At 40.6% G+C, this 15,167-nt stretch overlaps 1 protein-coding gene across 3 annotated transcripts; it reads left to right on the forward strand.

Moving 5' to 3' along the window:
* The first annotated feature begins 390 nt into the window (after positions 1-390).
* Positions 391-4,430, forward strand: LOC116187215 (beta-glucosidase BoGH3B-like). Of its 3 annotated transcripts, none has more exons than XM_031515851.1 (9): positions 391-553; positions 1,465-1,663; positions 1,783-1,872; positions 2,348-2,494; positions 2,577-2,820; positions 2,926-3,039; positions 3,131-3,313; positions 3,483-3,684; positions 3,834-4,430. In XM_031515851.1, exons 1-9 carry the CDS (start codon positions 406-408, stop codon positions 4,331-4,333), a joined length of 1,827 nt encoding a protein of 608 aa, XP_031371711.1. In that variant the 5' UTR covers positions 391-405; the 3' UTR covers positions 4,334-4,430. The 3 variants fall into 3 exon arrangements, with proteins under 3 accessions (XP_031371711.1, XP_031371713.1, XP_031371712.1); XM_031515853.1 differs by having other exon boundaries at positions 1,471-1,663; positions 1,783-1,877; positions 2,359-2,494; XM_031515852.1 differs by having other exon boundaries at positions 1,471-1,663.
* The last annotated feature ends 10,737 nt before the right edge of the window (positions 4,431-15,167 follow it).

The following is a 15,167-nucleotide window of genomic DNA, read 5'->3' on the forward strand; positions in this document are numbered from 1 at the left end:
CGGTGTAACCCACACGATCTGCTGGGTTGAAGAGGAAAAGAAGTAGATTAGTGTTTTTTCTGGCTTACGGGTATAGTCGTGAGGGATAGAAATGGAGATTCCACCCAAAAAAAAAAGGGAAAAAAGAAAGAAAAAGAAAGAGGACTTGGAGAATTTGTATAGAAATGACTTCCCTAAGAATTTCCAGTTTGCCCGAGCCCGAGGCTTACTCTATGTACTGCTTTCGTCGCTATTCAAACAAGTTGCAATTATATATATATATAGCTCGTTCCTTTTGCATAAGATCATTGACACACCAAGAAAGGTTACCAATTAAAATTGGGCACAATTAGATCCGAGCAACATTACTGTTTGAGGCAGAGTGGTCATCATCCATAAAAAAAAAAAAAACGAGGCAGAGTGGTCATGGAAACTGAGGGATACAAGAACCCAAGTATGCCCATTGAGTACCGAGTGAGAGATTTGATCGGTCGAATGTCTTTGAAAGAGAAGATTGGTCAAATGACTATGCCTTTCCCTCCCGCTACCGCTGCCCTCCGTGATGGCTCCGTTGGTACTCTTTTCTCTTCTCTTCTCTTCAACTACCCCAGCATTCTTTTATACTCGCAGCCATGCACCTGAAGTTTTTCGTCATTACCATTTTGTTTTTTACTTATGAAGTAGAGAGAAGGGGGTAAACCTGGCCGAACGGGAGGGGGGGGGGGGGGGGGGGGGGGGTGGACCCAATCTCGGCCACCATTGCCTCCGCCCGGAATTTTGTCCTTTCTCTCTATTAGGGAGAGAATCAAGGCAGATGATATGGAGAAAATCAGTTAGGGATATCGAAAAACATTTGATACCAATGATCTCCTTGAAATCGAAGAGAGAGGGGGCATGAAATTGGAGCGGTGGAGCCCCCGGTAGGGGTTTCGACGCTAGCCCCCACTGCCACAAGCCAGGTCGCTGGCGACCTTGGACAACCTCTTTTGTGGTAATGGGGCCAATGTCAAAGCCCTTATCGCTCCGATTTGAGGGAGCTTGATCTGCTATTCTTGAGCAGTGGTGGCTATGATAAGTCAACACAAATACAACCTTAAATTAAGTCAAATTTTCTTTCGGTAATTTAAAATAAGTAATTTTTTTAATTAAAATAACTAAATCTACTTAATTGTTAAATCTTAAGCGATTCACTAGGCCCATAAGTGTCAAAAAGTTTGAACTGATAAGTTGTGGTATCTAATTTCTTATAAACTTGAGAATTTTTTTTTATATATTTTCAGCATCGGATTTAACTCATTCTTAACTCTCAAAACTAAGCACTCTCGCTCCCTTATGGAGCACACTTACTGACCTTGGTGCACATATAAGAAATGTGGTCTTACAACTATTTATAAACAATGCAACCTTGATCTACAACTTTGCTGCTCGGATTTGGAGTAGCAAAATAATATATATGCAAAGTATCACGCTGATATTGGGGTGTAGGAGGAGTGAATGCTGGCAGAGGGCCATGTCACAGTGCGCCGGTTAAGGACTGGGCGGACAAGGCAGATGAGTTGCAACAAGCAGCACTTCAGTCACGGCTCGGTATACCACTCATATTGGGAGTGGATGCAGTTCATGGCCACAATAACGCCTATGGCACTACCATCTTTCCGCACAATGTGGGGCTAGGTGCCACTAGGTAACTTAGCCTTGTTGTTTTTATTCTTAATTCGTTAGGTACTTAAAAGTAGCCAGGGCCAAGCGGTCGTGCGAACATGATAGTCTTTCTTGTTTTACTGAGACATTTACGTGAGACAGAGATGCAGAGTTGATCCGAAGGATAGGAGCAGCAACCGCTTTGGAGGCCAGGGCAGGTGGCATTAATTACACTTTTGCTCCTTGTGTTGCCGGGAGTTCTGGATACTTATTTTAGTTTTATGTAGTAATTTAAGTTATTATAAATATATATTCTATTTAAGTTATGACGGATATAAGTTAAAAAAAAATTTTGCTCATGTACGTACTTTATCTTATTAGACAATTTATAATTCAAAACAAATTAATTATTTAATTTATGAAAACAAGATAAAAGAATTCAAATCTCTTATTTCTTTTGGGTGCTCGGATTCCTCAATACTTTTCTCATGAAAATACATAATTATGGAAGACCAAATTAATGATAAAAAAATAATATTAAAAGGTAATGAAAGTTTCTCTTAAGATTGGAATATAATGCACGTACAAGGAGTAGCGGCTATCATCTCAATGAGTTAATCAAAATGAGACTGAAATTTTTCTACGGAAACTCGAAAGTGAAATTTAGAACATTATGTTTGTGTTTATCAATTCAAGAAAAATGGCAATATATTTTAACATTATGGCAGGTTGTTAAAGATCTGAGGTGGAACAGATGCTATGAAAGTTACAGTGAGGTCCCGGAAATCGTTGGAAAGATGGCTTCCATAATTACTGGCCTGCAAGGGCTTCCGCCAGCTGAGCACACAAAGGGCCACCCTTTTGTCGCTGGAAGGTAACTCGCCCAGTGCTTCAATTTGGAAGGGTGAAATGAAAACGAGTACTGGTGTTCCTTACTAAGTTCCTGTCTTTGTTAGAAACAATGTGATCGCGTGTGCGAAGCATTTTGTTGGAGATGGAGGCACTGAAGGAGGGAAAAACGAGGGGGATACGAGAATAAGTAACGACAAGTTGGAGATGGTTCACATGGCCCCTTACCTTGACTGTATCTCTCAAAATGTCTGCACTGTCATGGCTTCCTTCTCTAGCTATAATGGGCAGAAGATGCATTCTAATAAGTTTCTTCTGACTGATGTTCTGAAGAACAAACTCGGGTTTAAGGTAATTGCTTCCCCTCCTTGTTTTGGTAATAAAACTGGGTTTAAGACATGTGCATTTTCCTGTCAACGTTGAACATTAACACGGTAACCGTTCTGGCATTTATAGGGTTTCGTAATTTCTGATTGGGAAGGTATTGATAAACTAAAAGAAAACGAAAACCCAGAAGGGGCAGACTATCGTGTATGTGCTGCTCTCGGAATTAATGCGGGGATCGACATGGTAATACCCAAGACTTCTGATCAGGCTTGCTAGTTTAAACATGTTACATTCCCTTAGAAGTAGCTCCTTTACTCCTTTTCCTTTCTCGCAGGTTTTGGGCCCTCGTGACGTCGTAAAATTTCAAGACGACTTGATGTCACTAGTGGAGGCAGGGGAAGTTCCGATCTCTAGGATTAATGACGCCGTGGAGAGAATACTCAGGGTGAAGTTTGCTGCAGGAATTTTCGAACACCCTTTCTCCGACAGGTCATTGCTAGATCTTGTAGGCTGCAAGGTAAACCTGCAGAAAATGTCACATAGCTTGCTGGTCTTTCCTCAGATAGATTCTTCCCATGACCTAGTCCATTAAGATTGGGGGATATCCACTTTTTTGATCTGTGGACCACATGAAATCCGGCATGGTCCAATCTGATTTATGTTTGGTGTGATAAAATGATCTGCAGCTGCATAGAGAGATAGCGAGGGAGGCAGTGAGGAAGTCCTTGGTCCTGTTGAAGAATGGGAAGGACCCGGAAAAGCCTTTACTTCCATTAGACAAGAATGCCAGGAAAATTCTTGTCGCTGGAACGCACGCAGATGATCTTGGTTATCAATGTGGGGCCTGGACTGTACGCTGGATCGGAGACAGTGGCAGGACAACAATTGGTATGCACGGAATTGCGTCCTTCATTTCTGCTGCAATCTTACAGTTGTAGGTTCTGCAGTGGCTGTCGAAGCTTAGTTTCAAAATTTGTCTCTCCAGTTTAGTTTTTGTGGCGTAATCTGTGAAATTTGTTTTGGTTTCTGTTATACAGGGACCACCATTCTTGATGCGATTAAACAAACAGTTGGACCTGAAACAGAAGTCATATTCGAGCAATGCCCATCAGTGGACACATTATCAGCTCATGATTTTGCATTCGCCATTGTGGCTGTTGGTGAAACTCCATATGCAGAATATATCAGCTCGAAGACCGAACTTGTTATCCCTTCTGATCTAGCTGATATGATATGTTCAGTTGCTGATAGAGTACCAACACTTCTTGCTTTGATTACTGGGAGACCTATAGAATTAAAGCCAGAGATGCTTGAGAAGATTGATGCTTTGGTTGCTGCTTGGTTGCCTGGGACTGAAGGAAATGGAATCACAGATGTAGTTTTTGGAGATTATGACTTTGTGGGACGATTACCTGTCTCATGGTTCAAGAGGCTTGACCAATTGCCGATGGATCCCGGTGCTGCCTCATACGATCCTCTGTTCCCATTTGGCTTTGGATTGACATACAACGCAAAAATGAAAACCAACAGCATTTAGGCCACGGGTGGGCAATAAGTTTCGCTTCTATGTCAAGACATGCATTAATTATATTCCTCGATATTTATTTGGAGACATATGTTAGTTTTTTAATAATTTCCATGTATGTGTGTTTATGTGATCACCATTACAGAGTACCACAGAAGGTCATGTAAGTTATTTTTTATAGAGGTCAATGTCAAATGACCGCCGTCAATGTAATATATTTGGACTAATCATATTTTATATATATCTATTCCTACCATTGCCTTCAACATCTTCCAGGCTCGAACAATGGTCCACCTCGAGAGCTAGCTTGGACAAAGGAGGTGGAAATCCCATAAATGGGTAAACTAATTAGAGTACCTTGAGTTTATAGGGCACATAATCAGTTGTGATTTGAAACATCAAGAGGTTCAGCTGAACAACTCCACGACCAAGATGAATACACTAGGAATAACTCCAATCGCCTATCAAAAGCGCATGATGAGCTCGCGTTTTGGGGTTACTGTTACAAGAACCATAGTTGCTGCTGGACAGACATCCCTCTACTTCTATAATATGACATCTGCAGTTCTAGAACCATAATGAAGTCAAAGATGTAAAGATCAAATCTTGAAGAAGGATGTGTAATCTTCACTACGGACCTTTTCATGAGCGAACAAACGGTAAACTCTTGACACCAGGAAGCTGGGAATGCCCAAAAAAAAAATTCAGAAGCTGAGAAGTTGAAGTTAGTCGTACAACTCTCAAGGACCCTTCAGTTTAGAAAAGATTGACCAGCATACATATGTACCTTGTCGATGTAAACAATTAGCAGCACCCTTGATGTGGAATATAAATGTATGGTTTCACTTTCTAATAGTAGATTTTGCATTTCCAAGCTTTGAAATCTTCTATCCCCATTGTATGATGAAGTTCCAATTCGAAGTTCACACGACCAGTAATGGACAGTACTTAGGACTCGACCATCTTTTGGCAATAAAAGTGGAATTAATTGAAGAAGAAAGGAAGAAGACTTCATTACACTGAGCCAATGCCATGTCCAATGCAGGATTTAGAATGGTTAACTCCAGGCTCCAGCTATGGCCAGGGTCCAGTGCCCTGCACCTTGCAATTTAGCTGATATGAAATTATTGGCTGAGCTCGAGCCAAACTCAGCCCAAAATGGTAGGCCTAAAAGATGTAAAAGGAAAAATATATATATATACAGCTCTCTTTCTAGCTCGTCGTCCAAAATTTAGTACCTTTTCATGAGACAGTCTGCCGCATGAGTCACGATCTAGATGATTGCTACTAATTCCTGAATATGGGGGTCGGACACTAGCTCACCCCATGGGACAATGTCAGACTTTCTCATCAAGACCTGGAATCTCTTCTCTGCGGCATTATACTCTTATTAACGCTCGTAGATTCTTCAAGCGCGATCCATTGTGTACTCTCCTGAGGGACGAGTAATAGACTATGTCCAAGTACTTTAAACTAAGTGGCAGTTGAGGCCCTAAACTTCTCAGTGAATCACATCCGGCAATAAATGTTTCTTGTAAAGATTCCATCTCCCCAAGGCCGACGAATCGACGATCTTCATTAGTTCATTGCAGCATTCTACCCTTAGCTGCTGTAGTTTCTTTAAGCATGACAGATCTGGTAATTTTCTCAGACAACTGCAATAAGATATTGTCATACTCTTCAGATGTACTGGCAGGTGATGCCCGATTCTTTTCAACGACTTGCAACTAGAAGGGTACATATCTTCCAGCGACTCTAGCCCTCCAAGACCCGGAATCCTTACTAGTTGTTCACAGAGGTCTATTGCCAACACCTCTAGAATCTTTAATTGTGAAAGAAGATACTAACAGTCTCTTTAAACTTGCTGGAGAATTATAAATAGCATGGTTGTTAGAATCACGATTCGAATCGTAGAATCGGACCGATTCTATGATTCTGGTTTCAACTCAAAGTCGTATGCCCCCTCTCTCTCCCTCCTCATCTCTCTCATTGTGCGATAGTATTACTTATTGGTTCTCTTATTTTATGAAAATTTTGAAACTTATCTCCTGGCTATAAGTGATAAGGACTTGGAAAGTTTTTGGAACTCGTTAGAATTGAGTTCCGGCCAATTCTTGATTGCCATTTGGTTTGAGATGATTTAGGCTGGAATTTTTTCGACTTTTTTAGGTGCAGAGAAAGATGACTCCAAGAAGGGACAGACCAAGAAGAAGTTAGGGAGGAAAAGCAGATTCGCCTATAGGATTCGTGATTACAGTACTATATTGATTTTCATGAGAGGTTGTTATAGTGGGAGTACTCTCTTGTGAAGACTAAACCATCTTATTTTGACGAACGAAGTAGGAAGTATCGAGATTTATCATTTGATGTTTACTTCTATTATTTCTAATATGAGATTTGGTGTATATATATATATATATATATATTCTATTTTTTTAATTACAGGTAGAATCTTACTATTCACGATTCGATTCTACTATTCACGATTTCACGATTCTCAATCAATTCTAGGTAGAATCGCGATTCTGACAACCTTGGTAAATAGGATAAGCTCTTCAAGTCGGAGAGGCTGCTGGGCAGCTTTGTATCAATCTTCGAACCCTTCAGAATTGAATTTGATAGACTAACAAACGTTGAGTAGCTACGTATTTGAGAAAATGTTTCTTCTACATTTCATTACAAAACTTGAGAGATACTTATACAGAACGTCCAATGTACAATAAGAAAGTATATGAGAATAAGGAAGCATTACAGAGAGAATATTGTACACATGAATTTTCTAATTAGGTGAGATTTGGTGCATCAGAATCGGGAGCTGATATGCCTTCTTGTCTTCCCATATCTTCGGGATTCTCAGTGTGATTTATTTCCCTTACACTCCCCCTCAAACCGGTCGCAGGTAATTCCCAAAGACCGAGTTTGTTTCGAATATCAAGAAAACTAGCTCGAACCAACGGTTTAGTGAAAATATCAGCCACTTGAAGCGTTGTCGGCACAAACTGCGTGACTATGGACCGAAGAGCCACTTTCTCTCGCACAAAATGATAGTCGATTTCCACATGCTTCGTACGGGCATGAAAGATAGGATTCAACGTTAGATGTAGTGCAGAGATGTTATCTGTGAAGAGCAGCGAGGGTCGCGGCTGAAAAACTCCAAGGTCTCGAAGTATGTAGGAGATCCATGTGAGTTCTGCAGCAGCTACAGCAAGGGCCCTATATTCAGCTTCAGCTGTAGAACGAGCAACAGTCGGTTGCCTCTTGACTCCCCAGGAAATACAATTTGCTCCTAGAAAGGCACAAAACCCAGTGGTTGATCGTCTTGTTTCCTTGCACCCGGCCCAATCAGCATCTGCAAACGCATGAAGATCAAGGCTGCTAGACGAGAGAATACGAAGGCCAAGAGAAAGTGAACCCCGAATATAACGTAGTATACGTTTGACACGTTGAAAGTCAGCCAAAGTCGGGGAATGCATTTTCTACGAAACAATGTTGACCGAGTAAGCTATATCCGGCCTGGTAAGAGTTAAATATTGTAGAGCTCCAACAAGACTTCTATAGTAAGAAGCCTCTGAATAAGACTGGTCATCTAATTTCCCAAGAGGGTGTTTGAGTGCTATCGGAGTCGCAATAGCTTTGCATTGTCTCATGAGAGCACGGTCAAGAATATCACATGCATATTTCCTTTGGGAGAGAAAAATGCCATTCGAAGTACGAAGAACCTCAACACCCAAGAAGTAATGTAAGAGGCCGAGATCCTTCATTGAGAAGACACGACCAAGAGAGACAGTTAAATCGTGTATTAACGAATCAGAGTCCCCAGTGATGATGATATCGTCAACATATAAAAGAAGAATAAGAATGTGCTGATCACGACGAAACACAAATAGAGAAGGGTCGGCCAGACTACATTGGAACCCATATTGAAGGAGAAAATCACTGAATCGTTCAAACCAAGCCCGTGGAGCCTGTTTAAGTCCATAGAGTGCTCGGTGTAAGAGACAAACATGATGAGGACAAGTATCATCACGAAAGTCGGGAGGTTGCTCCATATAGACAGGTACATCCAAACTTCCATGCAAAAAGGCATTTTTAAAATCAAGCTGTCGAATGGACCAATTCCGAACAACAGCTAGAGTGAGGACAATACGAATAGTACCTGGTTTAACGATTGGACTGAATGTTTCAAGATAATCAATCCCTTCTTCTTGATGAAATCCCTTAGCCACTAGTCGTGCTTTAAGACTATCCAAAGTGCCATCCGCCCGAAGTTTTGTTTTAAAGACCCATTTACATCCTACAACATTCATTTGATCAGTGCGAGGAACAAGCTCCCAAGTGTGATTTTGACGAAGAGCCTTTAATTCTTCAAGCATTGCCTCCTTCCATCCATGATGTTTGAGAGCACTTTTGACACTCCGAGGTTCAGCAGGAATATCTAAAGTGGAAAGATTAGCAAACTTAGAATTTGGTTTTGATATACCTGCCTTAGCACGAGTGATCATCGGGTGCAAGTTGTCAGTAGATGGAAGAGGAGGCTGAATAGCATGTGGCTCAGAGGAAGCCTCGGATATGTTGTGAGCAACAGGTGCAGCAGTAGAGTCAGAAGCCTTGGATATGTTGTGATCAGCAGGTGCAGCAGCAGAGTCACGAAATAAAGCTCAGTTGAGAGGATCGGGAGCTGAAGATGTTACCGCAATCTGTTCTTCATTAGAAGGGACAGGCACAACAGAAGCAGCAGAAGTGAGACCAGATGAGGAGAATCCAGTTGGAGTTTCATCATGAGAGAAAACTGATGAATTAAAAATTCGAGCCCATTCTCGCGTGGTTGTCCATATTGAAGGCTCATCTTGAGAAGTATGTTTCTCCCCCTGTGAGATATTCTGGAAAGGAAAAGAATCCTCATTAAATATAACATGCCGTGAGATATAGACCCGGCCACTAGATATATGCAAGCACCGATAGCCTTTGTGCTTCTCACTATACCCCAAGAAGACACAGGGAAGAGACCTCAGTTCAAACTTATGTTTCGAGTAATTTCAAAGTTATGGATAACAGCGAGAGCCAAATACTCGAAGCATGGAGTAGTCGGGATCTTTGTTGAATAGCACCGTGTATGGACTGGTCATCATCAAGGAAACAGAGGGGAGACGATTAATAACAAAGACAACCGTTGTAAAGGCCTCAACCCAATAACTTAGTGGCATAGAAGAGTCAAATAGCAGTGCAAGGCCAAGTTCAACAATTTGCCGATGTCTCCGTCAGCCATGCCATTTTGTTCTGGTGTATTCGGACATGAGATAAAGTGTTGAATACCACAACTGGTTAAATGGTCCTGAAAAGCTGACCCGACAAACTCTCCCTCGCCATCAGATTGAAAAACTTTAATTTTGCGGTCAAATTGATTCTCTGCCATCTTTTGAAAGGAGATAAAAGTTTTGAAGAAATCAGACTTTTTCTTCAGGGGATAAATCCAGGAATAGTGAGAGAAGTCATCAACAATAATAGCATAATATCGGAATCCTTGCATAGATGAAACAGGAGCAGGCCCCCATAAGTCACAGTGAAGTTTTTGTAATGGAAAAACACTCCTCGAATTACTACGACTAAAGGGCAACTTGGAGCTCTTGCTAATTTGACAGGTATCACAGAACCTGTGTGTCGTTTTATTTGATAAAACAGAAATTTGTCTCTGCTTCCACATTTGTTGCAGAACACGATCATGGGAATGTCCCAAGTGCCGATGCCACACTTCAGCAGATGCAGACTTATTTCGATGCGAGAAGAAAGCTGTCCAACTATTGCTCATTTCTGTGTAGAGCCCACGATCCTTAGTTCCCCTTGCTAGGACCCGATTTGTCTTCGAATCCTTGATACAAAATCCAGCATTATCAAAGATAAAGTAACAAGGATAATCATGTGTCAGTTGAGAGACTGATATCAAATTCTTCTTAATCTCGGGTACCACCAGAACATTTTTCAGTGGAAGCTGACATGGTGGTTGGCCAATATAGCTTGTTCCAGTATGTGTAATAGGGAGAGCAGCACCATTGCCAACCATCAAGTGATCCGAGCCACAATAATTAGCAAGATCATTGAGTTTACCTGGATCATTAGTAACATGAACATTGGCTCCAGTATCCGGGTGCCAATTCTCATCAGCCGCATCAGAAATCTGTAAGGCAGCCAAGGCTTGAGGGATGTTGTTAGCTTGATAGCTATTGTCAAATCTGTGATAGCACTTCAATGCAGTATGCCCTCGTCTCCTGCAGATTTGACAAGTAGGAATCCCGGGCTTGTGAAGACCTCCTTGACTCGAGCCTCTATGATTCTTCTGCTGAGGCTGCTGAGAATGTCCTGCACGATTAAAAGAGCCCTTTCCACTAGAGTAGCTTTTTCCTCTGCCAGAGCCATGATAATCATTCGGAGTTTGAGCCACAAAAGCAATAGAATGAGAAGGGGTTGCATAAGTAACAGATTGAGGAGGAGTAGCATGGAGAAGATTCCTATTGCGTAGCTCATAACCCCTAAGCTGTGAGACGAGATCAACATACTTGGGATTGGAGGGCGAAGCATGGTGGTCTTGAAAGACTCATATTTGTCACCAAGCCCTTCCAATAGCCTGAATACCTTATTGACATCTGAAACAGGCTTTCCAATAGCAGAAAGTTGATCACAAATGGACTTAAAATTATTGAGATACTTGCTTAGTGTAAGATCTCCTTTCTCAATATGCTGGAGTTGAGAAAGGAAATCGAACTCTCTTGCAATAGAGTGTTGAGCAAAATGCTCAGTTAGAGCCTTCCATACCTGTGCAGTGGTTTTTAATCCAACTGCAAGCCCCAAAACTTCTTCAGACAGAGTCCCCACAAGTCATGACTTTACAAGCCTATCAGTACGAACCCAGGCAAAGTAATCTGGATTTGCAGCAACCTCTCCCTCATTGGCTCCAGGAATGGTTTCTGTTGGTGCTGTAGTCTCTCCAGTGAGAAAACCAAGAAGATCCCGACTTTCAATCAGAGATACAACCTGTGTTTCCCACAGCAAATAGTTGTCTTCATTGAGCTTAATAGTGACGAAATTTGCTATATTAAGATTTGAGGGAAACGGGTAAGAACTATTGGCATTGGCCATTATGTGAGTAGTAAGAAAGAGGATATCTCCTCCTATAGGCTCTGATACCAAACGAACGTTGAGCAGCTAAGTATTTGAGAAAATGTTTCTTCTACATTTCATTACAAAACTTGAGAGATACTTATACAGAACGTCCAATGTACAATAAGAAAGTATATGAGAATAAGGAAGCATTACAGAGAGAATATTGTACACATGAATTTTCTAATTAGGTGAGATTTGGTGCATCAGAATCGGGAGTTGATATGCCTTCTTGTCTTCCCATATCTTCGGGATTCTCAGTGTGATTTATTTCCCTTACAAGACTTGATGGGGGCTGCGGCAAACATTCCAAATCTTGGCAACCCAACTCAAGCGAGTCCAATTGGGAGAAAATGCCCAGTAGTTCAGTGGGTAGGGTGGTGACTTTTGAAAGGTAAAAACAAGGTTGTTCTCCAATTTTGACGGATTCCAAACAGAATGTCTCTCTAGCTCTGCTACCTTGCATGGCCACATGTAATTCGAAAATTTGACATGGTCGGCACGTATTCTTTTGTCGATATTGGCTATCTCCAAATCAATCAGTTGGGTTAGATTTAAGAGATCTGGGACTCTTTAATAGCACTGACGTGAACTTTAAACTAAGCAAATTTTTCGGAAGCATTTGCAAATCTTCAAGTTTATTAGTCTTCTAACCAGAGGGTTTGGAGCGAAGAAAGCTTACTTATTGTTGAGGGGAGCATGCATATTTTGGTACGTGATAGCACCAATACTCTCAAGCTGGACAACCTCCCAATTTGGCTTGGGATTTCTCCTTTTGGAGAACTCGGAGCATCCAACTCTTCAAGCTTCTTCAAGTTTCCGATAGAGCTTTGTAACTCATGGGCGTTGCAACTGCTCAGCTTGATCACTTTCAACTCCTTCAGCTTCCAAATAGAATCAGGCAACTGAAATCGGCCAGTATTTGCCCGAAATCTTAAAGCTAGATGTTTTGTCATAGCTTACTCTGTAAGGGGGTGAGCTTCTCCTTGAAACGCAGTTTGTTAGTTCAACTGGAACCGATGTGCTAACTGAAAGGAAATGGTGTGCCTGGACACAAATCATGAAAAAAATTTCTTAGATTGATTTCCGAATACAACATCATGCACGCAGGAGTGAGAGAATCTTGCATCGAATACTCTAGTCAACTTTGCTTTCCATGCTGCTCCATAATTCAGGAGAGCGAGCAAAAGACGAGCTTCATTATGGTTACAAGAACTTCTACAGGTGCTGCAGTGTGACATGTACAATTCTGGAATCAAAGTGAAATCAAAGATGGAGATGTCAAATTATGATGAAGGATGTGTACTCTGCTTTACGGACCTTTCTGTGTGATCACTGCGACCTCTTGCCACCGGGAAGCTTGGAATGACGACAATCCAGAAGCGGGTGCGTTTGAATTCAGAGGTAACTTTGATTTTGATTTTAATTTTGATTGTGGAAAATGACAAATGAGATATAATTATAAATTTGATTTGGGAAACGTGTGTTTTTGTTGTGTAGTGTGTTGAGTTAAAGTTAAAGTTCAAATTTTTGACTTGGGAAATGTGTGTTTTTATTGTGTAGTACGTTGAGTTAAAGTTAAAGTTAAAATTTTTTGTTCCTGAATCCAAACATGGCCTTAATGGCTTGAGCAGGTAGAAATTGAAGTTAACCCCACAACTCTCTAAGGACCCTCCAGTTTAGAATAGATTAACGAGCACACGTTAACTAAAACTAGTAGCAACCCTCCAGATATGGAATATATGGATTCACGTCTTAGTAAATTTTGCATATCCAAACTCTGAAATCCCCTACCTCTGTTTTAGGATAAAGTTCCAGATCGAAGTTAACACAGTACATAATTGAAAGCACTGAGACTCGATCATCTTTTGTTGATGAAAGTGGAACTAATTGATGATAAAGGATACGGATTTTATTACACAGAGACAATGCCTTGTCCTACTTGGGAAATGAGAATGTTTAGCTCCAGGCTCCAGCTATGGTCAAGAGTCCACTTTCTTTGCACTGCGCATTTTAGCCTGATATCATTTTTCGGCTGAACTCGGGGCTGTACTCAACCCAAAAAAGATTGGCCTAGAAGATGTAAACAGCTCCCGCTAGCGCCGTGTGCGAAATTAAGTACCTCCCCGAGAAGGCAAAGTACCCTTTAAGAGAGGCTGTACTATTTATGCATCTTTACTAGTAATTCTGCAATCTATTCAAAGTATGGATTGTAGACTTCAAAACCGAGAAACGCCATATACATCACAGTCAAAGTATGTAATTAGCATTATTTAGAGGAATATGAATTGCAATAGATAGCTTGGTGATTTGGAATTTTCATTCATTTGTAGTGTTAAGTGATGTTGATGTAACTGCGGAGGATGACGCCAAGCGTCTAGCACCTTTCAGCAGCAGTCGAGCAATTGATCTCATTTTCACCGACTGAAATTCAAGAAAATGCAGTTACATACTGCCTCATTCATCTTGCGGAAATGGAACAAATCTGAACCAAGAGAGAATAAAACCATTAAACTAATCAATCCATTAATCAACAGACAAAAGCCTGACAATAACACGGAAGTATTTACACTACTTAAAAGAAACATAAAAATATCTGACCTGCTATTTTGGAGGGTGAGAGGAGTCTCTATCAGCCAAGTAAGCATGAGCATTGTGATAATGGAAGGCGGTCTCCAACTAATTCCTGAATTTGGGGGTTGAAACATGCGAGGGGATAAAATCAAAACTCTCTCTTCATGCATCTTAGTTCTCCAAGACCGCGAATATAATCTCTTCACTGCGGCCTTGTATTCTCAATATATGCTTGCAGATACTTCAAGTGTGATGTGATACATCGGGTGCTTTCCAGAGAGATGGGCAAAAACCTACGTGCAAGTACATCAAATTAAGTGGCAGTTCAGGCCCTAACCTTTTCGTTGAATTGCAGAGACCATAAGAGTGCGTTTGAATTGAGAGTTGAGTTGAGTTTTAGTTTTAATTGGTTTGTAATGATTGTATTATTGAATTATGAGAAAAAATGTGAAAAAATAATAAATAATTGAGAGAAAATAATGATTAAGTAATGATTGTGTTGTTGAATTATGAAAAAATAATGAATAGTTGAGAGAATTTAAAATAAAAAATTGAATTGAATGGTTAAAAATATTTTAAAAATAAAAAAGTAATGATTGTGATGTTGAATTGAAAATAAGTGGAGTTGAGTTGAGTTGAGTTGAACATTGTTTATAAAACAAACACACCATCTCTCCGAGGCCCACGATCCATCTGGATCATTTGCATGGTACCATAATTAAATGGAACTGAAGAACTTGCGGTTCAGTCGTTGTCTTCTGTTATCATTCTAGCTTCTTTGCGATTTTATATATGCAGGTGAAGGCAATTTTGACATGGTTTTTGTAAATAATATAGGAGGGGATGAAATTGGTACTGAAGAAAGAGCCTATTGGTAAGTTTCTCTTACCCTTAATTTCGTATGTCCAGAAAACTCCATAGCAAAAACAAGCGATCATGTAGCGAAAATTTTTCTTTCATCTATAAATTAAAATTTTCGGTGCAAAGAATTTATTGGTAAGTCTCTGTTCAGCCTTAAAACTCAGCTCTGGTACAAGCTCCACAATTCTGCATAGGCTCCCTTATCATTGATTTAAGATATTTGAACTAGATAGTATCTTGTTAGTTAGTGTTTGTCTTT

Source organism: Punica granatum, chromosome 8, assembly GCF_007655135.1.
Source record: "Punica granatum isolate Tunisia-2019 chromosome 8, ASM765513v2, whole genome shotgun sequence".
Taxonomy (NCBI): domain Eukaryota; kingdom Viridiplantae; phylum Streptophyta; class Magnoliopsida; order Myrtales; family Lythraceae; genus Punica; species Punica granatum.